Source organism: Orcinus orca, chromosome 21, assembly GCF_937001465.1.
Source record: "Orcinus orca chromosome 21, mOrcOrc1.1, whole genome shotgun sequence".
Lineage (NCBI taxonomy): Eukaryota > Metazoa > Chordata > Mammalia > Artiodactyla > Delphinidae > Orcinus > Orcinus orca.
In genome coordinates, this window is record NC_064579.1 from 19836951 (window position 1) to 19864442 (window position 27492).

Below are 27492 nucleotides of genomic sequence, written 5' to 3' on the forward strand. Positions count from 1 at the left end.
TTCAAATTTTCTGTACTGAGTGCTCTGGATCAACTACTTAACCTCAAAATCATGAGCTTTATCAGCAGTAAAATGTATTGATACCACATACCTCACAGGATTGTGGGAAATATAGAGATTTAAAAAGAGCCTAGCACACTGTGTCACATAGTGCTATTTATAGAATTATCTTAGTTAAAACACAGTCTACAGTCTTCCAGATTAATTTACTATTTACTTAGAGTCTAAGATGGACCTTACAAGACTCCAAGATATGAGAATTTTGCTTGATGTTTAACCCTTTGATTCAAAGGTTACAATGTTTTCCTACCAGAATGAAATCATATAAATTACGAAAGCTCAGGATGATAAGAATAAACGACCAGGTAATTGATATAATCTTCATAGAAGTTGGCTGCATCCAAGCTTAAAAGAAAAAAAGGTAGACTGAGTAGAAAAAGAGTAGAAAAGAAGGCTGAGGAGGGAGGGACACACAGAAAAGAATGTGATTTACTTGAAGGAGAAGAGGGTGTGTGTGGGGAGTGTTGTTTGAGATAAGGGGAAAGGAGGTACTTAAGATTCCACAGGGTGGAACCAGGTTTTGGAAGGTCAGATAGCAAGCAGAAGAATTTTTTCATCATCCCGTCAGCAGTTTGAAAACCACAACAACAAAAAACCAGGCACTGATGTTTGATCAGCAGGGAATTGACTGAGGCAAAAACAAATAAAAAATAAAACCTACCAGAGACAGAATTATAAAACTTGGGAAGCTGTGCAGATTTTCCTTCCACTGAGGTCAACCGTGAACTATCTGAGATTGTCCCCTGACCTCCCATCTGTGACACATTCCTCAATCAGGCAGTTATTTCTACTCTTTTCTATCTACAAATAATGCAGTGATCACTTCTTTCAGCAAACATTCTGGAAACAATGAAATCAGGCATCATCTTCTAATGAAACTATTGTATCTAACAGCTTAAGATTAAATGGTACGGCTAAGGAAGGAACACTATGAGGTTCTAGGGTAATGGCTTAGAGAAGAATCTCTCCCTGTGAAATTGTTACTGTATCCAGGATGTTCATGAAAAACGAAAAACAAACAAAAACTTATATAGTGAGTGCCTACCAGATAGTAGCCCCTTAAAAAGACCTTGGAGATATAGCAAAGAACAAAATATCCACCCATCTACAGAGATTGAAACTCCTGAACAAAGTCCCTGGCTATTCAGTATTTTTTAGGAACGCATTAAAATGTAAATTAAGACTCCACCTCAGATCTGTCCTAACAGAGACTCTCAGGGTGGGGCGCAGAACTCTGTTTGAATGAAGCTGAGATGATTCTACTGCTCCCTGAAGTTTGACGACCACTGTCGTAGATTTATTATATGCATAGGATTTGAAACTTCACAGGTTTTCTACCTGATGGGGAGAGGGAGGGATTAAGGGAGTAGCTGAACAGACGAAAGCTCTTCAGTCTCCATTTTTCTAGCTATTTTCCCTGAAGGAAATACCTAGGATTACAAAGAAAGGTAAGTTTTTCTCTGAAGATCATTTCCTTAATCATGGTTTTCTTTAAATACCTAAACTTGATTTTAATATTTATGGAAGCTTTAAAAATATATATGCCATGGAATGGTATAAAAGGGTAAGTGAGAAAGCCAGGGCCAAAAAATAAATAAAATTGGGAAAAACAAGGATAGGTATGAATTTGGCACATAGATAAAATTATACTCATGAGACAAATTATTCTACTTTGCTTTCTCTTGGTTTCTGTAAAAATATGTAATCTCTATTCTCTGCTCCTGATTTCCCTTTGTGCTGGTTTGATTTAAAATATGTCTAAAAATATTATTAGGTAAAATAGATACAAAGAAAATGATTATGAATGGTAGGAAGGTATTTCAAGTTGGGCAGTTACAGAAAAGCCTCTCTGAGGAAGTGGTGTTTGAGCTGAGAACTGCAGGGAGGAAAGAAGGAGCTGGAATGGCAGAATCTTGAGAGAAAAGCATGGCCAGCTGGGGAAGCGGAAAGAGCACAGATAAATTTGTCGTAGTTGGAATGGACAATGGTTGGAGGAAAGCTATAGGTGAGACTAAATGCGGGCAGGAGGCCAGACCATGTAGGACTGTTAGTCATTTGGACTGTATCCTAAATGCCATGGAAAGTTGTTAGAAATGATTAGAAACCTGATTTAGGTTTTAAATTAATATTCTGGTTGTTAAGCTGAGGAGTTGGAGACAGGAGTGGGACAGGGTTGAATATGAACTAGTTGAGATGATGAAATGATGGTGGCTTAAACTTAATGATGAAATTTTAAAATAAGTTGGGGGAAGGGAAGGCTTCTGAATATTGAAATCCGAATAATGTTATAGTTAGGTGGGATGCTTATTAGACTTAACTGCAAATGAGTTGGGAGTTCTGGGTCTGGGCAGAAGCTTAAATTGGAGAGTGGTACTTAAACTTTTGGAAGTAAATGTGATTACCTGGGAGACATTGGAACTAGAATAAGGCAAGGGACAAGAACTGACCCTGGAAGAACACCCAAACTTAGAGGTTCAAGAGGATTCCAAGCCAAAAAAGAATGCTGGGAAACAGACGAGTAACGTAGGAGAGATGTCATTTACATGATCTTGAATCCAAAGAGAAGAAACCATTCCAAGAGGAGGGTCCTGGCCAACTATGTTGACTGCTGAGAGCTCAAGTAAGATAAAGCCAGGAGTGACTACTGGCTTTCTAAACTTCTTCATTTTTTGTAACTGATCAGTTTTTTTTTTTTTTTTTCCAGTCTAGGACAAGTTCAGGGAGGCAAGACAAGAGAAGCCACAAGGGTTTGAAGGACCCAGCAAGAAAAAATTGAAGTAAATTCAAATCCAAATGATACATAGAGAGAAAATATTTGCAATTTGTATAATAAGCAGATAATCTTTTCAGTGTATATCTTAAAATTAAGAAAAAAGACCAAAAACCTGGTAGGAAAAAACAGCTGAAAGGCTTAAACATGGTTCATAGAAAAAGAAATGAAAATGGCTCTTAAGCATATGAAAATAATAGCTTTATTAATAATAAAATAAATGCAAGCTATAAATAAGGATACAATTTCTCACTGACCAAGTGAAGTTTGACACCTTCTCAGGTTGTTTGAAATGCAAAATTACATGATCTTTGTTGTTGGGAATCTGGCAAAATGTACCAGAATTACAGGTGCATTACTGTATTCATAATTAGAACTTTTAAGAAATATTAAAAATAAATATAACATTTTTATGAAGAACCTTTTCTGAATAATTCTCGAGACAAGTGGCATGGTTTTACAATTTTGCAAATCTCTTTAATTTCTCGTTTATATCTACTCCAGCATTCCATCTATTGCAGTGTGTTTTGTTTATAGTTTTTAAAAAAATATTTATTTATTTATTTTTGGCTGTGTTGGGTCTTCGTTTCTGTGCGAGGGCTTTCTCTAGTTGCGGCAAGCGGGGGCCACTCTTCATCGCGGTGCGCGGGCCTCTCCCTGTCGCGGCCTCTCTTGTTGCGGACCACAGGCTCCAGACGCGCAGGCTCAGTAGTTGTGGCTCATGGGCCTAGTTGCTCCGCGGCATGTGGGATCTTCCCAGACCAGGGCTCGAACCCGTGTCCCCTGAATTGGCAGGCAGATTCTCAACCACTGTGCCACCAGGGAAGCCCAGCAGTGTTTTTTTTTTTAATAAATATTTTTAATTTTATTTATTTTAAAATTTATTTTATTATTTTATTTTTGGCTGCCTTGGGTCTTTGTTGCTGTGCATGGGCTTTTCTCTAGTGGAGGCGAGCAGGGGCTACTGTTCCTTGCGGTGCGCGCGCTTCTCATTGCAGTGGCTTCTCTTGTTGCAAAGCACAGGCTCTAGGCATACAGGCTTCCGTAGTTGCAGCACGCGGGCTCAGTAGTTGTGGCTTGCGAGCTCTAGAGCGCAGGCTCAGTAGTTGTGGCGCATGGGCTTAGTTGCTCCGCGGCATGTGGGATCTTCCCGGACCAGGGTTCGAACCCATGTCCCCTGCATTGGCAGGCAGATTCTTAACCACTGCGCCACCAGGGAAGCCCTATTGCAATGTTATTTTAGTTGACGTACAGGAAGAAAATCTATCCTCACACGAATACATAGTTGGAAAAGGGGAGATCATTCTAATACCTTTTTCAGATAATTGTGTTTTTCTTTTTTTTGAAATCATATTAATGAACATTTGTCCTCTGTAACATTAAAATCCATTGATCTGTCTTATACTTTGAGTTCACTTTACCCTTGCATAATCTTGTAACATCATGCATTGGTCTTTTGGAAAACAATTGGTTCACCGAATTTGCAGATTTTCCAAATGTTGACACATTTCATTATGCAATAGCAAAAAAAAACCCAGTTGTTAATATTGCTACCAATTTCATCAGAAAAGACCAAGTAGTGGGAAACTGTCAAGCTTAGAATAGTAGATACAAGTTTTCCAAAGCTCTCATTTTTGCTTAAAAGCTCCAATTTTATCATTGGGAACTAATACACTCACTTGGTTTCCTTGAAATGACAGGGTCATTCTGTCAGTGTTTGAGAAAATGTCTTTCCAAATCACTACATCTGAATGACCACAGTTTGTCTCATTTGTTCTTTCTACTAAAAATGACCTATGAAAAAACGCCGCTAGTATGGCTTACAACTCAAACAATCATAGAAAATGCTTTTTTGTGAGACAACCATTGTTTTTCCATATGCAGCATAAATGCTTTACACATATTTTCCATTTTGTCACCCAGAATGCTAAGTCTTGTACTCAGGGTTGAGATTTAATACTTTACTATTGCATCAAGAAATAAGAATGTTCTTAAGTAAAACAGGCTTTTTTTTTTTTTCTTTTAAACTGGGAGCATGGAAATAGGTAGAGATTTTAAAAATACAATAAATGACTGTGGTGCTACTTCCTTGATTAATGGTAAGACACCAGCAGTTTTATCTACTATCAGTGCAAATGTCAACACGGTGAAAAGGCAAATCAAGTCTGCTGCTTTAATATGTACCCTAAAAAAATAAGTGTCATCACGTATATAAGAGTAACAACTTCAGACATTTTTTTTGAAGTTTTGCATATCTTAAAAATTAAAAGAGGGTGAAGAGATTGATTGGTTGATGATCAAGTTTGGGTGGAATTGAGAGCGTGAGAGGCAGAAGAAGCTAATAAATCCAGAAATGGAAGTTTGGGAGTTCTGCACTCTGGCAGGTCAATTCCTTTCAAGAGCTATTGTCAAAAGAACTGGCTAATGAGATGGAATGGGCAGATGTAAATTAGAGAATTTTGATCAATTAATACTCGGTGTTATGGTGTCACCCAACAACGGCTAGAGATGGGATTAAACAAGGAAACTAAGGCAATTCTTTATTGGGAAGGAGATTCCCAAATTCAGTAGGTAATACATTTTGAGAATATAATTAAAATGTTTCTAGTGAAAAGGTAGAATTGTTGCTCAAAGGTAATCAGAATTATCTGGATGTAAGAGATTATAGATCCCTTGTTCTGTTTCCTTAAAATCTGTATGTACATATGTATATCTGTGCATATGTACATATATATATACATGTATATATGAAAAAATATATGTATATGTACATATAAATGTGTGCAATTTCGCTTTACTATTTTTGAAAAGGTTTTATTTATTTGGGGGGGTTGTTTTATTTATTTATTTATTTTAACATCTATTTTATTTATTTATTTGTTTGTTTGTTTTTGGCTGCGTTGGGTCTTCCTTGCTGCGTGCGTGCTTTCTCTAGTTGCAGCGAGCCACTGGCTACTCCTCGGTGCAGGGCGTGGGCTTCTCATTGCGTTGGCTTCTCCTCTTGAGAAGCACGGGCTCTAGGCACGCGGGCTTCCGTAGTTGTGGCTCGCGGGCTCTAGAGCGCAAGGCTCAGTAGTTGTGGCGCACTTCGTTGCTCTGCGCCATGTGGGAACTTCCCGGACCAGGGTTTAAACCCTTGTCCCCTGCACTGGCAGGCGGATTCTTAACCACTGTGCCACTAGGGAAGCCCTATTTACTTTTTTAACGAACACCTTTTAATGGCCAAGTCTCTAGTGAGACGTGGTTTGGGCTTCGGGCGCAAAACTTGCCTTACCTCACTCAGGCGCATGCGCACTTAGGGAGTCCAAAAGGGCGCTTTTCTCATGTATGCGCACCTTGAAATCTTAAAGTAAGTGCGCTTCTCATGTATGCGCACCTTGAAATCTGAAAGTAAGCCCTTCCTTAAACGTGGTAACCCGTTGCCTCACCTTTCTATGGTTTAAGGAGGCATACAAGGAGGCCCTTGCTTTTTGGCTCGTGCAAGCACTGGGTGAGTGATTCCTTTAATTTGCGGCCTGAGTGCCTGAGGCTAGGCTCTGCCTCTGCCTCCCCTTAGTCCCGGAAGCTCCTAAGTTCCTCTCATGCTCTTTGCAGCAGTGTGCCTTCTTTGAGCACCATTTTTTTTCTTTTCTTTTTTCTTTTTTTTTAGGCCATGCCGCATGGCAGGTGGGTTCTTAGTTCCCTGATCCGTGCCCCCTGCAGTGTAAGGGCTTAGTCTTAACCACTGGACCACCAGGGAAGTCCCTCTTTTTTTTTTAATGACTTGCAGGGAGGTGGCTTGCTGTGTTGTCACTTGTAAATAATTTTCAACCAATTGCTTGAAATTCTTAGGAAACTTGATCGTTCGTGTAACTCCTGTCTCCTTTCCCAAGCACGTGGCTGCCAAAGATTTTCTGGATTTGAGGAGTCCAGGATGCACTGAGCTGCTGACGCTTGACTGCGGACTGAGGTTAACAAGTGTATGCACTAGAACACTGCCACTCTTTTCCTTTTCAGAGTACGGGGAGGTGTATTCCACATCAGAAGCAGCCCAATTTTCAACTAGGGCCACCTGCCGGCATGTCCAAAAGGCTCCGCTCCCAGTTAGAGCAAGAAATCCCAGAAGATGCCCACTATGAGATACATCTGGAGCCACCACAGCGGTTCTGCCATGATGACCAAATCACGCTTTGTGACAAGTACTTCACGTCCCAGGAGCACAAGAATCACGTGGTATATGGAGTACAAGAGGCTGCTGAGAATTATAGGGTAAGCTTCATGCAGATCCCAGACCACTGTCATTCTGGCTGCCTCCTCTTATTTATTACCTTATTTATTTGGAGGACAGATATTCTGATCCTCCAAGACCATTCCCTTAGTTGATGTTTATCAAAGAATACTAGATAAGTACCATATTTAGACCTTCAACTTCAAGGCTAGGAAAACATTGTAGTCAGGGCTATTGGCCTTTCAGTTGTCTAAGGTTAGGAATCTATCTGTTGTAAAGCAATTACTTTACCTGGAATTCTGTGATATATTTCTCTGCAGAAGTTATTCCAGGAGATATTGAACACATTGAAGGAGAAACTTGAAGTAGCTAAAAGCATATTGGCTGATGAGCAAGAAAGAATGGTGATGATGCAGGTCAGTGCTTATCTTGATCCTTAGGGGGAAATTACCCATAATGTTGGATAGCAAATAATATAAACACAATCAAATGACAAAGCAGGAAAAACTACTTGAAATCCATAGGTAGGAAAAGTGTTAATTTCTTCACGTGTAAAAAGCTCTTAAAAGTCAATAAGCAGGGCACTTCCCTGGTGGTCCAGTGGTTAACACTCCAGGCTCCCACTGTAGGGGGCATGGGTTCTAACCCTGATTGGGGAACTAAGATCCACATGCCGCACAGCCAAAAAAAAAGTCAATGAGCAAAAGACTAGAAACTCCACAGAAAAATGATCAGACATGAGAGTTCACAGAAAAGAAAATGCAGATATCTTTTGAACATATTGAATTGGTCCATAAGCTCATGGTAAGAGAAATACAAATTAACTATATTAAATTTGTTAGTGAGATGGCATTTGCATCCCTTATTGGCAAAGACTGATAGCACAGTTTATAACAATGCCATAGGAGAATGAGCATCTTATGTACTTTTTTTGGTGGCCATGTAAATCCTGAAGCCATTTAAAGGGCAATTTAGGAATTACTATTCCAGGGTGGGGGGGGGTATAAATTAGGAGTTTGGGATTAACATATACAGTACTATATATAAAACAGATATATATATTTAGATCTATAAATATACATATTTTATATATAGGGAGAAGAATCTGAGAAATACATGTGTAACTGAGTCACTTTGCTGTACACCTGAAACTAACACAACATTGTGTCAACTATACTTCAATAAAAAAAAAATAAAGAATTACTATTCAAATTGAGGAATCACCATCCATTATGCACATTTCACTTCTAATTTCAGACCCTCCCTTCATATGTAACTGTTCTGCTAGTTATACTAGATTCTCATCCAGTTGAGGATGGTAGGCATTTTTTTCAGCTCCAAGCACCATATATTAACAAATATTGGGGTCCCACTGTTTGCCAGGAGCTATGCTAGGTGCTGGGGATACAGTAGTGAAAAGAAAAACAAAACAAACAATCTGGCCTTGTACAATTGACATTCTAGTGGAGGTAAACAAGTAAAATGTGTAGTATGTTACATTGTTAAGTGCTGTACATTTTATTTAAAAAAACAGGAAAGAGTGATGAGATGTACTTTTAAACAAAGTGATCAGGACCTTGTCATTCCAAAATTGGTTTTGAGAAGACTCGAGGAGGTGAGGAAGTGAGCTGTGCAGTCATGGGAAGAATATTCTAGGCAGAGGGAAGGGCAAGTACAAAGATCTCAAGACTGGTGTGTCCTTGGTTGGGGTTATGAAGGAAGTGGAGGCTAATAGGTGATGAGATCAGAAGGCCACATCTTATAAGGAAGTTGATTTTCTTTTCTTTTTTCTCTCTTTTTAAAAATTTATTATTTTTTAATGAAAAAAGGAAGCCAGTGGAAACTTTTGAACAGAGCAGTAATGTGATCTAACTTCCATTTTTGTAGGAATAGTCTAGCTGCTGAATGAGAATAAGACTGTAGGAGGGTGAGAGCACAGGTGGGGGGACCTGAAGGGGACTCTTTGCAATAGTCAAGGACAGGTAATGGTGAACTGCGGGGGAGGGGTGGTAGAAGTGGTGAGAATAGTCAGGTTCTTGATAAATCTTGACTCCACAGAGTCTCAGGAGGTTAAATATGGTCATTAAGCTGACTACTCCCAATGGATGTCTTTAGCTCAGACTTCCCGGTGGTGGGTTTTCATGTCCGACTTCCTGCCTAGCATCTCTCCTTGGATGGCTAACTGACTAATCAAAATTGACATATCCCACACTCAGCTGCTGATACCCTCCCCACTTCTGGAGCCTATCCCTTCCGTACTTTTCCTTTCTATGTTTTGGCAACTGTATTCATTGTCTAAAAACCTTAGAGTCACCTTTTGATTCCTCTTTTCTCACACCCCCTATCCAAAGCATCTCACACCCCCTATCCAAAGCAGCAAAAGCCATTGGTGCTGCCTTCCGGTTTTCCTGGTCTCCTTTTTGGTCACTGAGGTTGTATAGATTCCTCAGTTTTCTAAGTCAATTAACATTTCTTCATCTGCATTTCATGTTCTAAGATAGTAGTGATGTCTTGGCTGATGTTGACTCTGAAATTCTCTCTGTCCTTTGTATTATGTATCTGTTACTTCTTCCCCTGTACTTTTATATTTCCTTGTCTTTATATTAAAATTATAGATGGAAAGTAACCATAGGTATTTATCTGTGGTGTTTAACCTGAATTCTGTCATCTATGGTGAAGGAAGAAGAACAGAATTTTAAAGCGATGATTGAGTCTGAATATAGGATAAGGTTCTGGTTGATGATTGAAGAAAACAAAGTGAACTTCCAGAGTCCACAAGGGTGCGGATTCAACCTGAACTTGAGAGAAGCCAGTCAGAACCAACTGATGGAGTTTGCCACAAAGCTAAAGGAGAAGTTCCAGGAAATACTACAGGTGAGATGTGAAACATGGCATCCTAACAATATTTGGGAAATGAGAGAAAGAAGAGCTGAACAGTATGTCAATTCTAGAATAAGACATCCACTGACAACCATGGATCTATTAAAAGAAGGGATATAGTCATCCAGCAATTCTATTTCTGATAATTTATCTCGCAAATATACTTACATGCATATAAAAAGACACGTGGGTAAGGAAGTGCGGTAAAATTATTTCAGTATAGAGCCGCGGCTTTGAGGTAGTCTTTGAAGCCAGATTGATGAGATTCGTATCTGGGTTCTGCAATTTACTAGCCTCTAGGTGACCTTAGACATGTTGCTTAACCTCTGACTTGGTTTCCTTAGCTGTAAAATGAGGATAATAGCCCTTAGTTCATAACATTGTTGTGAGGCTTCAGTGTGATAATCTACATAAAGCTCTTTAAATAGTGTTTGTATGTGTGTACATTATTGTGTAATGTAAGTATTAGGTGTTACTATAATATTTGTTGATAGGAAGAGAGTAGATACAACCTGTATCCATCAATGTTGGACTCATGAACTACATTGTACAGGACATACAATGGAATGCTCTTCAGCATTTAGAAAAGATAACATGGCTCTATATGTATAGATAAGGAATGCTCTCCAAGAGCATATTATTTATTAAGAAAAAAGCAAGCTGTCAGATCAGCAGTGGAGTATGATATCACTTGAGTTAAGAAAAAAATAACATGGAACATTCATGTATTTAACTAGGTGGAGCTTCTTTGCAAGGATAGAAAGGAAACTGGTATCCTTTTTGGTTTGATTATCTATTTTATTCTCACCAGTGAATTTAATTTTTAATTAAATTATAATAAGTCATAGTTTTAATTTAATGAAGGAAATAGGAAACTTCCTGAACAAAACTGCACAGCAAAAAAAAGTGATCTGTTTTAGGTCCAGGTTGTGAACTGATTAAGTAGACTATGTGGATACTGTCCACATCAACATAAATATATTGTGTCAAAGAATCAAGTTTCTATTGAGGTGTCTTGCTTGACACAGACGAATATCCTGGCCTTGTCTAATTATTTCTGTTTCTGGGGTGGCAGGCAGTAAAGCAGGTTTTTAAAGAGATGGTTGAATTAGTGAATAAGAGAAATTGTCAGCTGTTGAATAGTAATAAGGATGCTTCTGCAGAGACTGAACTGTTTGGGGAGAGAGAACATGAGTAAACTGAGGGAGAGTGAAGTCAGGCTCTCTGAACAGATCTGCGGCCTCCAGAAGATCACCACAGAGCTGGAGAAGAAGTGTGGGCAATCTGCCTCAGCATTGCTCCAGGTAAGATTCTGGGAATAACCTTCACTACAGTATTTGAGAAATGAGAAGTGGACAGTACTTATTAGGGGCCAGTTCTAGAACACAGTACCCAGTGATCTTCAGTCATATGTGAAGGCTACCAAAAGCATTATGACTCATAAAATCATGGTATGTATAGAGCTGCTTCACTGATCAGTAGTAAATATGAATTGAGATGTCCTTTAATAAGGTAAATAATTGGTTAGTCAAATTATGATGTATCCCTAAAATAGAATATTCTGCAACCATAAAAAAACGAGTAAAGCAGTTCTAAATGCACTAAAAGATTATCTTCAGGATATCTCATTAAGTGAAAAAAACATGCAGAAAACTTTTTGTTATTTAGAGAATATGTATAAGCATATATGCTCATTAACATTCAGACAACCTCTGGCAAAATAAACACAAACATAGTAATCAGCAGTAACCTTGGGAAACAAGGGTGAGACTTACTTGTATAGTATTGTTTGTTTTTTAAACTGTTTTGATTCTTTGTAGTTTTTATTTTTTTTATTTTTGGCCAGGCTGCGCAGCTTGTGGGATCTTAGTTCCCAACCAGGGACTGAACCCGGGCCCTTGGCAGTGAGAGTGCAGAGTCCTAAGCACTGGACCCCCAGGGAATTGCCAGTATTGTGTATTTTAAATTTTGTTGAGTAACATGCATTACTATTTTCAAAAAGTAAATTTTTATCTTTTGAAGACTGTTTATATCCTTCTGCCAAGACCACATTTGCAATATGAGTACTTTGAGAAGCCCCTGCACATAAACCCTTAGGTTCTGTTCTAGAGCCATGCGTAGTTCCAGACAGTGCAGATAGGTGTGACCGAGTTATGTTCAGTTCCTGACCTGGTTCCAGCCACTATCCCCAGCTTAGCAGGCTCAATTCTTTTCTTTTTTGTTTGTTTGTTTGTTTTTTAATAACTAATGAGTTTATTATTGTTTTAAATGAATGACTAAAGAGCAATTTCTAAATCTTTCCAACTTTAAATTCCAAGAAGATAAACAGCAAGACAGAGCCCCATTGCAGAAATGCCCCGGGGGCCTCAATCAATCACAAGGCCCTGGAGTCCGGGAACCTCTGTTTCAGGGGCTGAAGAACAGGGCAGCCGGCAACCCCAGGGTCTGGGTGCCCCACCATGCCCGTGGCTCCCACCCCTGCCACCTGCTAGGCCCCCCCAGCCCCTCCCCACAGGGGGCTTCCTTCTGGGCCTACTGGGCCCGCCACCCCCAGGTCCTGAACCCGCTGCCTCTCAGGAGTCTCCGAGGGCGCCCTGCCCCTCCACCGGCCGCCCCTGGGTTCCCACCCGCCCAGGAACACCCATGCCCCAACACCCACAGGGGACAGAAGCACTTGCGGCCACACAAAGGCCCATTCCCACACCCAGCGTGGGTCAGTGGCCCCGTCCCGTGCGCCCCCAGGTCCCCCCCTTCCTGCATCTGCCCAAGGCCTGAATGGGTCACCACAGGGCTGGCTGGGGCCCAGGGTGTCCCAGATGTACCCCCGCCCTGCCACCCAGGGCTCAGCAGGCCCCTCTTCAGGGAACAAAGCCCACCCTTCCCACAGGTGGACTCTCCCGGGGCAGGGACCCCCAGAGCCTGCCCCCCCACCCCATGAGGCTATGCCTGTCTCTGTGGCTGCAGGAAGCCCGGGCGGAGGACGCGGGGCAGCAGGCTCAATTCCTGCCAGCCCCAGGACAGAAAGCAAATAGACGGGCAGAATTTGAATGTGGAGCATTGTGAATTTGAGGTATAGAAGATTAAATCCCTTGGGAATATAACAGTGATTTCAAGCATTTTTCTGACTTTTCCTATTCAGTGTCGAACTTTGGTATCTGAGAATTAGCACCATGAGGCTGAAGAAATTACATGGAAATCGAGTTTCATTATTATAAGAGAAAATACTTTCATGAGCACAATTCACAAAAGGCTTGGCTTAAATACCCGCTAGTAATTTTGTCTCTTTTCACCCCGTAGAATGCAAGATATTCTTTGGAAAGGTAAGTTACTCATTTTGGAAACACTTAGGTCAGATTCACAATCTGATTTGTGAGCACACAGGGGTTAGAGATGTTGGGGTGCGGATAGCAAGGCCATGTAATGAGATCCATCCTCTGGATGGAGGGGCCTGCGGTCTACACAGGTAACTGAGATTGTACTTTCTTTAACAGGAGCGAGTCACTACTGCTTCAGTGTCTAGAGCCCGCCCGAATCACAGACCTGAGGTTATGCCAAATAACAGGAATGAGCAAAATGCTAGAAGTGCTGCAAAGTGAGTTGACACACATCCATGATCACAGGACACTTTACATTTGTATTTGAGGATAAAATGAACATCCTACCATAAGTGAAATTCCAGATAGCTTAAGGATTTAAAACGACTCTATTTGCAAATATTTCTCTCCTGTGGTTTATATTTTCATTTGCCTAATAGTGTCTTTTGAAGAGCAGAAGTTTTAGATTTTGAAGTTACCTTTTTCTTTTTTAAATGGTGTGTGCTTTTTGTGTCCTAAGAAATCTTTTTTTACCCCAACAAAGATTTCTTTCTAGAATTTTTACAGTTTTAGTTTTTGCATTTAGGTCTATTGTTCATTTAAAGTTGTGTGTTCATTTAAAGTTGTTTTTTGGCTGCACTGTGTGGCGTGCAGAATCTTAGTGCCCTGACCAGGGATCGAACCAGTGGAAGCACAGGGTCTTAACCACTGGACTGCCAGTGGGACCCCTAAAGTTATATTTATGTACGATTCGAGATATGGTACAACTCCCCTCCTCTTTTAGTACATGTATGTATCCAGTTTTTCCAACATTATTTGTTAAAAATCCGTGGGCACATACTAGCAGATCTATGTCAAGTCTAATAGGTCCATTGATCATTGTATCTATCCTTTTGCTAATACCACGTTGGCTTGATTGATTACTCTACAAAAAGTCTTAAAATTGGGCACTGTGAGTTCTTCAGATTTGTTCCTTCAAAAATAATTTTGGCTACTCTAAATTCTTCACATAAATTTTAAAATGAGCTTGTTGGCTTCTACAAAAAACCTGCTGGGGTTTTGATTGGTATTACACTGAATCTATAGAACAATTTAGGGATATGGTGGTATATCTCCCTTTATTTAGGTCATCTTTGATTTCTCTCAACATAGTTTTCAGCTAATATTGTACATATTTAATTAGATACCTAAGTATTTTTTAGTTCTATTCATGGAATTAAATATCAACTTCTAATTGAAATTTTATTTATTTCTAGTTTATCGATGGTATATAGAAATATTCGTGTATATTGATTGACATTGTATCTTACAACTGTGCTAAACTGATTTATTAGATCTAGTGACTTTTATAGATTTTGAGGGGATTCTCTACAAAGATATTCAAGTAATCTATAAATATAGACAATTTTTTTCTTCCTTTCTGTAAGCCTTTTCTGTATTCTTCTTACCTTTTGCACTTACTAGCGCCTTCAATATGATGGTGAATAGGAGTGGTGAGAATCATCTACCTTCTTCCTGATCTTAGGAAGAAAGAAAGCATTGTTTTTCACCTTTAAGTTTAACGTTAGCTGTAGGTTTTTCATAGTTGCCTTTTGTCAAGTTGAGGAAGTTCCCTGTCTACTCCTGATTCACTAAAACTTTGTATCATGAACAGATGTTGAATTAGATGCTTTTTTCTGTATCTACCAAAATATTTATTTTTTTCCTTTATATATTGATATGGTGAATTATATTTGCTTCATATGTTGAACCACCCTTGCATTCCCAAGATAAACTCTTGGTAATAATGTTTTAGCCATTTTACATATTGCCAGATTCAATGTAGTAATGGTTTTTAAAGAATTTTTGCATTTATGCTAATGAGACATATTTTTCTGTAGCTTTCTTGTAATCCATTGGCACTTTATTTAATACATTTTATTTCTATTTCTAGATAAGGTATTTAGTTCTTTGTCAAATCCACTTAGTCTTGCTTTCTTTAGTTTCCTATATTCTGTAGATACTTTTAAGTTTTTCTTTTTTTTTTTAAGCATAGTAAGCCAAAAATTATTGTAGAGTTTGTGCCTGGCAATTCCAGTATGTAAAATTCTTCAGACTTTTTAAAAATAAATTTATTCATTTATTATTTTTGGCTGCATTGGGTCTTCGTTGCTGCAAGCGGGGGCTACTCTTTGTTGTAGTGCACTGGCTTCTCATTGCAGTGGCTTCTTTTGTTGCAGAGCACAGGCTCTAGGCATGCAGGCTTCAGTAGTTGTGGCATGTGGGCTCAGTAGTTGTGGCTCACAGGCTCTAGAGCGCAGGCTCAGTCGTGTGGCACACGGGCTTAGTTGCTCCGTGGTGTGTGGGATCTTCCCAGACTAGGGATCAAACCCATGTCCCCTGCAATGGCAGGCGGATTCTTAACCACTGCGCCACCAGGGAAGTCCTTCAGATTTATTTCTGCTAGTCTCACTCAGTAGTACTTTTTTACTTTGAGTGTGTGGTTAATGATTTTTTTAATAGTAAGCTTTCCTTTTTTCCTTAAATATTATTTTTAGAAGTTCTTTGAGGACAGAAATGAAGGTGTACATACTTCTAGAGAAAATTTGCATTTATTTCTGCCAGTCTTCTGGAAATACTAGGAGCCTGGGACAAGTTGAAATTTAAAATTCAAGGCTTGTGGCTTTTAAGACCACTTTAATAATGATATGAATTAAGTGCAGAGATTTAAGTTCATTTGCCCATAAAACTTGCTGCTGGATTAGATGTTAAAGAAAGAAATCAAGGACTACTACAGGTTTATGGCTTGACCAACTATAAAGCAATAAATGTTCTACTGAAAAGTAGAAACTGGGAAGGGATAGATTTGGAGTTCCATTTTGGATGGAGTATGTTTGAAATTTCTGCGTTTTGTTCAACTGGTATTTGTCAACTTTTTTATGGAGTAAGTCATGAACATATAGAAGATATTTAAAACTGAGGCTATATAAAGGCACTTAGGGGAAAAGAATACAAGTAGTGAAAAGTAAGACCCAGGACCAATCCCTGAGAAATCAGAATATTTAAAAGTTGAACAGAAAGAAATGAGAAGGAACAGTTAGCGATATGAAGGCACATACCACTTTCATTCACATATAAGAAATCACAGTGAGCGTTCTTGATCTCAGCTTGATTTTTCCGGAGGATTCTCCCAGGATTTCTGGCCTCTGATATGTTCTCTTTTGATTTACTCAATATTAAGGGCCTGCTAGCAGCAGTTTCTAAGTATCTGTCACATCTTGGTGATATTTAAGATGAAGAAAGCAGTTCAGTCACAGGATAGAGCCATGAATTAACTGCTCTATTAGAAGACTTAATGTTTCTGGCGGTTCCAGGCTTGGAGAAGATCTTTAGGGACTAGAGTTGGGTCTCAGGTGATACTGGGCTAGGACTGAGTATCAGGTCATTTTTATAGCCTGGCAGAATTCCTTTCTGTTTTGAGAGGTATTTCTAAACCTCTCCGTAGTTCATTATTCATTGTTTTGTTCTTCTTCCTCAGATAGATTTCATTTTAATCTCCTTCCATTATCTTATTGACTTTGTTCCTTTGTGATGTCCATTTCTTTTTTTTTTTCTTTTTTGGCATTGGAAGCATGGGAGTCATAACCACTAGGCCACCAGGAAATTCCCCCATTTCTTGAAACAGCTTAGGGGTCCCTTTATCTGCTTACTTTTTTTTTTTTTTTTGCGGTACGTGGGCCTCTCACTGTTGCGGCCCCTCCTGCTGCGGAGCACAGGCTCCGGACGCGCAGGCTCAGTGGCCATGGCTCATGGGCCCAGCCGCTCCGCGGCATGTGGGATCTTCCCGGACCGGGGCACGAACCCGTGTCCCCTGCATCGGCAGGCGGACTCTCAACCACTGCGCCACCAGGGAAGCCCAGGTCCCTTTATCTGTGCTCTCCTAGATTGCATCTCCCATATCTGTGCCTGAGACCCATGCCCACTCATGAGGAAGCCCCTGCATGTTAGAAATCATCAGTCTCTGGCACTGACAAGCCCCTAGGTTAACTAAATTTCTTTCTCCCTGCAGGACCTATAACTTTGGACCCTAAGACAGCTCATCCCTGTCTGGTCTTATCTGAGGATCTGAGAAGTGTGAGACTCAGAAATGTGCAGCAGGATGTACCCAGTCACCCAGAGAGATTTGACTTCAGCGCCACTGTGTTGGGTGTGGAGAGCTTCACCTCAGGGCGGCACTACTGGGAGGTGGATGTGGAAAAGGCAACACAGTGGCAGCTGGGCGTACACGGAAGCTCTGCCAGCAGAAGTGCTTCCGGAGATAAGGTCTTATTCACAGGATCCATTATGGGAACTGATTATACTTTCTGGGCTTTTCCCCCTTTAAAAAGGGTTTCCTGGAGAGAGCAAATGCACAGAGTTGGAGTTTTCCTGGACTATGAATATGGCCAGATATCCTTCTATGATGTGACAAAGAGATCCCTCATCTATAATTTCTCTGATCTCGCCTTCCAAGGAGCTCTCAGGCCTGTATTTTCTCTTTGTATTTCAAATGGAGGCATGAATTCAGACTCTCTGAGCATCTGCCTCCCTCATGTTTCTTCTTGTAATGGTACTTTTAGCCCTCAACCTTCTTTGGTGTGAAATCTAAGACCACAAGAGGCCAGAATATTACAAGCATGACTTTATATAAATTATTTTACAAAGTAATCCAATAAAAGATTTTTAGCACTTGAGTTGGAACCCAGGTTAACACCACAGAGCCTTTGCATTCATGTGGCTTTCAACACGCATTTCGTGGAAGAGGTTACATTTAACCTGAATCATCGATGATAATAACTGAAGGGCTCCACGTTAATTAGAACAGCAAATGCCTATGCAGCATAAGATTGGGAAATTAGAGATGGAAATAGTCTGGGATCCTTAAGACTAGGTTAAGGACTCTAGAGATTTCTGAAAACAGAATTGGGTATAATCAAGACTTTAGATTTGAGGCTATCATCAGAGTGACATGTAGAATGGAGACATCCTATTCCTGACATTGTCAAGACTTCTAACATCACTCCAAATAGAGGACAACTTAAGTTCCCTGGATACCTTATCTCAGTGGGGAGGAGGTGTTGCAGAAAATGTATTTTAAAAATATTTCAAGTATCCAACTTCTCTCTTACAAGGAAAATTAGATTTCTTAAAAGAAGCCTGATAGTTCACTGCTTTGAAAAACTATTACATTAAGTAATGTTGTAGTGGTGTCTTGTATTTGCCTTCAACTTTCTCTATTTGATAATCAACTGAAAATTTTTTGCTAGAGCCTTGTTCAGGGGTGGTCATACAATGCTGAAAAGACAACAAAAATATTTATTAGAGGGACTTTTAATGAAAGGTTTATCATAGTGTATCTCCCTTTATGTTTTTAACAACCTATAAGTGTGTACTGATCTTTATTGTTCAAATGTAGAAGCTGAGGCTCAGAGGTGATTTAATTTTCCTAAAGTCACATAGCTGTTAAGTATCTAGTAAGTGACAAGGGTAAAGAATTAAACCTGGATCATCATTTTAAAAGCAAGCTCTGTCTCAAATTTGTAAAAAATGTAAGCCTGGAAAAAGTCATTGCATATCTTCACATCAAATCACAAGACTTAAGGGGAAAGTAGCCCTGATCTGAGAAGTGGGGTTTAGCTCAGGTGAGTGAGCTGGAAGTTAGATGATCATTTGAAACATTGAGATTTAGAACTCAGAGCAATGGTTCTCAAACCCCTTCCCAATTTCCTGTGGGAAAGATGACGATTTACTTTATAGGGAAATGTGAGAATTTAATAATAATTGTATATATGAGTCTAAATCTTCACCTTCATCTTACCTCAAATTTCTCCTGCCTCCACAACTTTGACTCTTAAGAACTATTTTTCCAAACTTAGAAACCAAGAGAGAATGCAGCATGTCCTACCAATGTCAGTCTGAGACATTGTCTAACGAACACAAAAAGATTATTTAAATTATTTAGGAAAATGCATCTGCGATTGACTTTGGTAGTTATTAGCTGATGAGAACCCAGACACTGAAGTTACACGTTAACTCGAAGAATTATCTGGTAGAAAAGAAATCCTTAAAGGTTTTGGTTTTATTACCATCTAGAGTATTAACCAGTTTTGGATCTACCCTAAGCAATTTTATTTAAACTGCTTCTCATTTCTCTTGCAACAAACTTTACTCTCTAACTGGTTCCCTAACTAATTACTGAGTTGAGCAAAATCTTTGACATATCACTGTCAATATTTGTATGAGGATCATGAATTTTAGCCTTTGAAAATAATACTTTAGCACAGCCTACTGACCCTCTGAATAAATGGATGCCTAGTGTATCCTTCCACCAGTCACAGAGACTTTGCACATACACTTCCCTGACTTCAGTCACCACTCTCCCCTTTTTCACTAATTCAGCTTAAGTGTTGCTCCTCAAAGCAGCCCTCCTTGACAAACTTAACAAGGGAGAATCCTGGGACATCATTGCACCAGTTACAGCTTCTTTTATGCAAAGCACAGTTGCAATTTTGTATTTATTTGGACGATTCTTTGATTGCCTTTCCCACTAGACTAAATTCCATGAGAGTAAGGACTGTGCTTGTTTCCGTTCATTGTTTTATCTTGTGTTAAACAGTCCTTAGCACATAAATTCTCAAATACATATTGAAAGTGAGGAAAAAGCAGTAAGTAGTGTTGTATATTATGGAGCTGGGTGGGTGATGGTTATTGGGTAAAGTCTTGAAAGGGAGGTGCACCCATGTCAAAATGAAAAGGTCAGTAAATAAATTCAGGTGAACTGGTGGTTTAGCTTGTTAGGGCAGCCATAACGAAGTACCACAAACGGGGTGGCTTAAGCAACAGAAATGCCTTTTTTCATAGTTCTGAAGGGTAGAAATGAAGGTGTTCGCAGGGCCGTTTCCTTCTGAAGATGGTTGCATGCCTCTCTCCTAGCTTCTGGTGGTTTGCTGGAAATCTTTGTTCTTTGTTTTTTTTGTTTTTTGTTTTTTTGCGGTACGTGGGCCTCTCACTGTTGTGTCCTCTCCCGTTGTGGAGCACAGGCTCCGGACGCGTAGGCTCAGCAGCCATGGCTCACGGGCCCAGCCGCTCCGCGGCATGTGGGATCTTCCCGGACTGGGGCACGAACCCGTGTCCCCTGCATCGGCAGGCGGACTCTCGACCACTGCGCCACCAGGGAAGTCCTGTTCTTTGTCTTATCGATACATCACTCCCTTCTCTGTTTCTGTCTTCACTTGGTGTCCTCCCTGTGTCTCTGTCTCTACACATGGCCTTTTTAAAAATAAATAAGGGCATCAGTCACATTGGGTTCGGGGCCCACCCTACAGCATGGGTTCATTTTAACTTAATAGTGACCCTATTTCCAGATAAGGTTGCATCTGAGGTACGGGGAGTTAGGATTCTTGGCGGGGGCATGGGGGGTGGTGGGGGATGACACAATTTAACCCATAGCAGACGGGTTAGTATGAAAAGAGTTTTTCACATACAGCAGCAGGTCTGCAGATTCTGTGTATCCTGTAAGCACCTGAGGATTTCTTTTTAAATCATCACCCCTTACCCCCTATCACCCTTTACCCCCCCACATACTAATGACATCAAGATCTCTGGTACTGGAATCCAGGAATCACTTTTCCAAAACCCCGTGGGTGATTTACAACATGGAGCCAAGATTAAGAAGAAAGTAAACGCAAACAGAGAACTGGTTTGGGCAGTGACTCCAGCCTTTTGTGTGGCTTGTAATTTTAAGTCTTAAAAGGTTAAGATGTGTGGTGATAGTGCTGGGGATGTGGGCTTTTAGGTCAAAGATTAAGGTGAGCCTTGGATGCCTTCTTTAGTAATGAGTAAACGTGTGGTTCATATGACTGGGGCTGCCGGTCAGCGGGCTGTCTTAGAAGATTGTTGATTGGGTAAAAGGTATAATTGGAGGTCACTTTAAGAAACTGTGTCTTGGATAACTGGGCTAAGTAAGACCTAGGAACTCTTAGGCCATTGGAGGAGCCTCCAGTGTTTTAGAACATGGAGGATTATCCCACCACACTGGGGACACATCTCTACCCTTAGAACACTTTGCATATGATAAATGTACCTTGGGCAAAACACTTAAGTAAAAAATCTGGTTCCATTCTGTAGTTGTAACTCGAAATGACTTCTTTACACCTTTGTAGAATACTTCAGTTGTGAGATTCTTTAGAGCTGAACTGCTAACACATTTCTGGGTTAAGAATTAAGCCCATACCAGTCTAGACCTGCGACCTTCCCCTGAGAGTCAGGACAGTCTGCCTGAAATAATCTGGGGGCTAAAAGAAGAAAAGGCCTCACTGCTGTTAATTTTTTTGATTTTGGATAAAGAAAAGGAATTCGGATAGAGGAGATAATGAATTCATGGAGAATGGGCAAGTGATCTGAAACTTTGATTTCTTGGAGTCCCTGATTAGAATGTGATAAATGCCATCAGTGGTAAACTGAAGTTAAAAAGCACATGGATGGGGAATGGAAAAAATTGGAGAAGCTTGCATTTTAGCTGTCCTGAAAAATTGGAAAGTATACAACAGAATGGGACATTTGCCTTGAAGAGAGTGAAGTGTGAGATTAGAAACTTACCCCCAAGTGAGACGAATTATCTGCAGCAGTAAATGAATGTGGTAGGGTGACAAAAGCGTTGTTGAATTTAAATATTACATATTAAAATTTAAGTTTGTACATATACTATCTGCAAGATAAGCTTCCAAATGCTTTATATGCATTACCTCATTTGATTCTTCTAAGAGATAGATGTTTTTTATTTTACTGAATCAAAAATACACTAAAAAACCACCAAACAGTGATACAAACTCTTGAAAAACGAAGCTATTCATTTCTTTCCACCCAGATTATATATCCCTAAAGTTATTCAGTGAGATCTGAGGTTGACTGGAAGGGAAGGTGAGGGAAGTTGAGGCCTAGTAAAGATGAAAGTGAAATTCACATTTCTCCAAAGAAGCAGTCAGTGGAGACAATGTAAAATTATTTTCATGAAATGTATTTATGTATTTGTATACTATTCTGAAACCTTATGTGAGTAAGCTTTTTTTCCCCTAAATGAGTACTTTTAATGAGCTTTGTGTTCATCCTAATGAAATCAGCTAAAGATTACCCTGTATTTGTGTTTCTTGTTTTCGATAGGAGAACTATGTGGTGATTCCAAATGCTGGTGGGTTTTCTATTTGAAAAAGGGAGCGGTCTAAGGGTACCGGCTGCAGTCTCCTTAACTCTTTGTGTGGCCTGTGACATTTCTAAAGCTAAAAGCTATTCCTATGTTTGATGTTGAGATTCAGAACTTCACACATGAGTGGATTTTAGTCCAGGGACTATAAATGTGAATTTCCTCTGAGAATATACTGTCCTTATCTTCATCATGGAGTTACATGGCTTGTTATGGAGGGAAAGGCAGGGATACTAGTTTCCTGGGTCTAGAGTGATTTGGGGAACTGGAGGAGGTGTGTGACATACCAACCTCTTTTCAAAAACTTACAAAAAATACATGTGAATATCCATCAAATGTCTTCTCCGGGACTTCCCTGGTGGCACAGTGGTTAAGAATCCATCTGCCAATGCAGGGAACACAGGTTCGATCCCTGGTCTGGGAAGATCCTACATGCTGTGGAGCAACTAAGCCCATGCGCCACAACTACTGAGCCTGTGCTCTAGAGCCTGCGAGCCACAACTACTGAGCCCACGTGCCACAGCTACTGAAGCCCACGTGCCTAGAGCCCATGCTCCACAAGAGAAGCCACCGCAACGAGAAGCCTGAGCATTGCAATGAAGAGTAGCCCCCACTATCCCCAACTAGAAAAAGCCTGTGCGCAGCAGTGAAGACCCAACGCAGCCAGAGATAAATAAAATAAATTTATTTTTAAAAATGTCTTCCCCACCCCCAGTCAGAGCCAACTACATTCCCAAATGTGCCAACCTCTGTGGCATCCCATGTTTTATGTGAGCTTCACAGTTTCACTTTGTCTCAACTTACTTTGGAAATCATTGACACCTTTATTTTGCTCCCATTCTATGTTCAGTCTATCAGCAAGTACTGTTAACTCTACCTTCAATATATATCCCAACTCAAACTTTTTACTATCTTCCCTCTTACCATACTAGTCTAAACTCTTTCTTGTTTAGACTGCGTGGTAGCCTACTAAGTGTAGCTTTCATTCTTGCCTTCCTCTGTCTACCCTCCACAAAGAAGAACCTTCCCTGAACATTATCTAATCCTCTTTCATTCTCTTACCTCTCACTCTACAGTATTTCCTTTATAGCATCGATCATTACCTGAATTAATAGTATTTAACTTATCTGTCTTCCCTCTCTGGAAATGTAAACTACGTCATGGCGAGGGCTTTGAATGAATGGTGAAAAAGACAACAAACAAATATTTATTAAGTGATCCCTGTACACTAGGTATTTGACGTGAGAAAACAAAACACAGATCCCTGACATCAATGAGTGAATGAGAGTCTGACTTTAGAGCTTTGGAGTACAATTTTGTCTAAAGGAACTCTAAGAATTATTTTCTGTTCGTTTGCTTGCTTTTATTTTTTGTAAAGATGACAGCTCCTAATGAAATAGACTTCTCTAGTGTCATTTCATCATGATCCAGTGACCAAGTATTACCAAGTATGTCTCTGAATACATTATTTTAAAAATCAGAACTCAGTGTATTCTGATCCAAGAGCAGACTAGTTTTCTAGCTCAGGTATAAAGCTTGAGATGTATCCAGAAGAGATGAAGGCATGGCCTGACTCACTTGCTTCAAATAGAAGAGCATCCACTGAGGAGGCGTTAAGCCTTTTCAGTCATCAAGAACAGATGATCTTTGTTTACACACGTACAGCATTTTATTCTTGCATGGATGGAATATAGTAATTCTAGCCTTAGGGGCAAAGGTCACATAAACTGTCTGCTAAACAGAGGCTATAGCTACTCAGATAAAAATAGACCACTAGAGGGGCTTCCCTGGTGGCGCAGTGGTTAAGAATCCACCTGCCAAAGCAGGGGACACGGGTTCGAGTCCTGGTCTAGGAAGAGCCCACATGCCGTGGAGCAACTAAGCCTGTGCGCCACAACTACTGAGCCTACGCTCTAGAGCCTGCGAGCCACAACTACTGAAGCCCGCACGACTAGAGCCCGTGCTCCGCAACAAGAGAAGCCACTGCGATGAGAAGCCCGGGCACTGCAACGAAGAGTAGCCCCCGCTTGCTGGAACTAGAGAAAGCCCGCACACAGCAATGATAGACCCAACGCAGCCAAAGAAAATTTAAATAAATAATTAATTAATTTTAAAAAATAGACCATTACAGGTTAAGATTGTGTACTAATTAAAAATCCCAAGAGCCATTTCCCCATAAGCCTATGAAGGTTACTCTGGGAAATTCCCCCTGGCTTTCCCATGAGTATCAAAATCCAAATTCTTGAGAGCCCTGTTTTAGTTAATGGTTTCTCAGCCTTGAAGCATTTGCAGTTCCTCTCTTTGGGTACATTTCTCTAAATGAGAGTTCTTACACGAGGATCGAAAGTCTTATCATTTTAAAAACTAGGTCCAAGAGAAGATGCTACCTAATATCACTGTGTCAAAAATATGTATTGGCTAGTTGAGAACGTGATGGGTTTTGTTCCCCCAGTGGAAGGTTAGTGGCTTATTCTTTTTGTTTGACAATGCAGGCATACTTTCATAGAGTATACTTAAAGAATACATTTTTTCCTTTGGAAAAGATATCTTTATTTACCAGTGTTTCTCTCCTTAAATACTGTGAATGTCCCACAGTAGCCACTCATTAAATATTTGGTAAATGGACTTCTTGTTAAAAATAAACTGCATAAATAAATAAAAATAAATGGCCTTTTTCTTAATGTTTGGTTGATGGTGAGATAACCATACTGGAAAAAGAAAATAAGTTAGGTCCTGCATAATGAAGAGTGAGACCCAGGTCCCTACCCAACCTGGCTTCCCAAATACTGGCAATCAGGTTTATCTATTGCCCCAAGACAGAACGTTGAACCAAGAGCAAAGTTGCTTAAGGGAAAAGACCTGGTATTTGGCATCCCACATAGTTTCCCAATCACCTTTAAATGGACAACAAATGATATTTAAGACATATCTGGAAAATGAAAGACAAAGACCCACAGTAAGAAGTGGAATTTAAAGGAAAACCTCAAAACTATCATTAAATATCCTCAGAGAGATGAAAAGATTCTAGAAATACTGTGTATGTATTTAAAAAAATGAAAGAACTTAGCAATATAAAAAACAGTTAAAAAGCTGGAAGAAGAAAAAATCCCAGAGAGGAGAGCAAGAAGATGAAAAATAGCTGAAAAAGCAAAGGTAAATCAACCTATTTATATCTATCTAATCCAGGAACTTTGCCATCTAACCAATGGGATTTCCAGAGAGAACAGAAAGTGAGGGGGGAGGGGAGGAAAATTTCAAACAAATTTTAAATTGATGGATTTTGCATTAAAAGGGTCCCTTATATGCCAGAGTGGTGAATGAAAACATCCACACCAATACAGAATATCAGGGATAAAAAGAAGATGCTAACAACTTCCAAAAGGAGAAAAAATAGGGCACAGATGTATAATCCATTATCGGAATGGCTTTGCACTCATCAATATTGATATTAGAAAATGGAATTCAAGAGGCTCTAAGTAGGGTCTCAAATAGGGAAGCTAGTGAAGAATATTGCATGGTTTTAGGACCTGAGTCATGTAATTTCCAAGGTGTGTTTTGCAAGGCAGAGAACTGACAGAGGTTGGGCCATGGTTATGACATCATAGCATGCACTGGTCATCCCAGCAGGTGAGGTACCTAACGAGTATTGGTGGGCATGCTGCAGTTCTTGCTAATCAGGCTGTGTTAGGTGGTTCACAGGCTTATCTTTCAGGCATAAATTGCCTAAAACCAGTTGCTAAATTATCTTTGTTTGGTCTTAGTAGGCCACTATGTTGGTTTCAGTTCTCATTTCTTAGACAAGAAAATTTTTCCTAGTAGTCTCCAAGAGATTTCCCCTTACCTTAACTGGTGCATTTCTGTACATTTCAGGTCCAGAAATAAAGCAACTTAGTGTATTTCTCTGTATCTGTGGGTGGGTAGAGAGATAGTGTCATAAAAAAAATGGGATCACTTTAGAGATGCTACTTTTTTTTCTTGTGTCGCTCAGATAGTTAAATTTGTCTGAAAGCCATTATCCAGTCTCCTGTTTCTCACCACTTCAAGTCAGTGGGCATCTCCTTTAATCTGAACCTCTGATCAGGATTCTTGTGTTAGTTCCCCCAACTCACAGATCTGCTAGAGTCTGTGAGCCAATTATTAAATTTTCAGGAATTATGACAGCCAGGTGACAACATATCCATACCTTGAGATCAGTCACAATGGACGTATTTACACCACAGAAATCAGTGCGTGCCCAAATTAGGGCTCCACACTTCCGGCTGGCTGCTAAACACTGACCAGCACACCACTGCCTATGCGTGCTACTCTTAAGAAAGTATTTCATTTTATAATTAAGTTTTCAGGAAAAAATATCAAAGAACTGTTGAACTTAGATATTCATTTGCTATAAGGAATCCCATTTCCTATAAGCCCTCTAAGGTTATGAGACCAAAAAAAAGTTGTCAGAAACATAAAGGCTTTTAAGTTTCCATGTGTTTGGAAACGGTGCTCAGTTAGGTTTTGGTATTCTTTAACTCTTATACTCTGACCCATCTGCCCTCTACTTGTTCCTCTTTTTCCTTAGCTATATTATTGTCTTCAGAATTTCTTGAGCCCTTGCAAACTGGCTGGCTGGTGGAAAAAGCTGATGAACTCCTACGGGTGGATCATATTGCTCATCTGATTATTAAAACCTTCATTTGTAGTCAAATCATTTAAATGAGAATTCAGGTGATAAGATTCTCATCCTCTCAGCTCATTCATTGTTGTATATCTGCTTACGCTTTTCTCAAACCACCTTTCCCCTCATCCTCCAGTTTAACTTTCAAAACATATGACAGGACTTCCCTGGTGGAGAATCTTACCTGGTTAATAATCCACCTGCCAATGCAGGGGACACGGGTTCGATCCCTGGTCTGGGAAGATCCCACATGCCGCGGAGCAACTAAGCCCGTGCATCACAACTACTGAGCCCATGTGCTGCAACTACGGAAGCCCACGTGCCTAAAGCCCATGCTCCACAACAAGGGAAGCCACTTCAATGAGAAGCTCGCGCACCACAACG

General features: G+C 40.0%; 1 protein-coding gene across 1 annotated transcript; it reads left to right on the plus strand.

The window, feature by feature from the left end:
- The first annotated feature begins 6829 nt into the window (after nt 1-6829).
- Nucleotides 6830-18104, plus strand: TRIML2 (tripartite motif family like 2). Its single transcript, XM_004277197.2, has 7 exons — nt 6830-7078; nt 7358-7453; nt 9717-9911; nt 11081-11221; nt 13215-13237; nt 13409-13509; nt 17280-18104. Exons 1-7 carry the CDS (start codon nt 6890-6892, stop codon nt 17849-17851), a joined length of 1317 nt encoding a protein of 438 aa, XP_004277245.1. The 5' UTR covers nt 6830-6889; the 3' UTR covers nt 17852-18104.
- Nucleotides 18105-27492: the final 9388 nt, after the last annotated feature.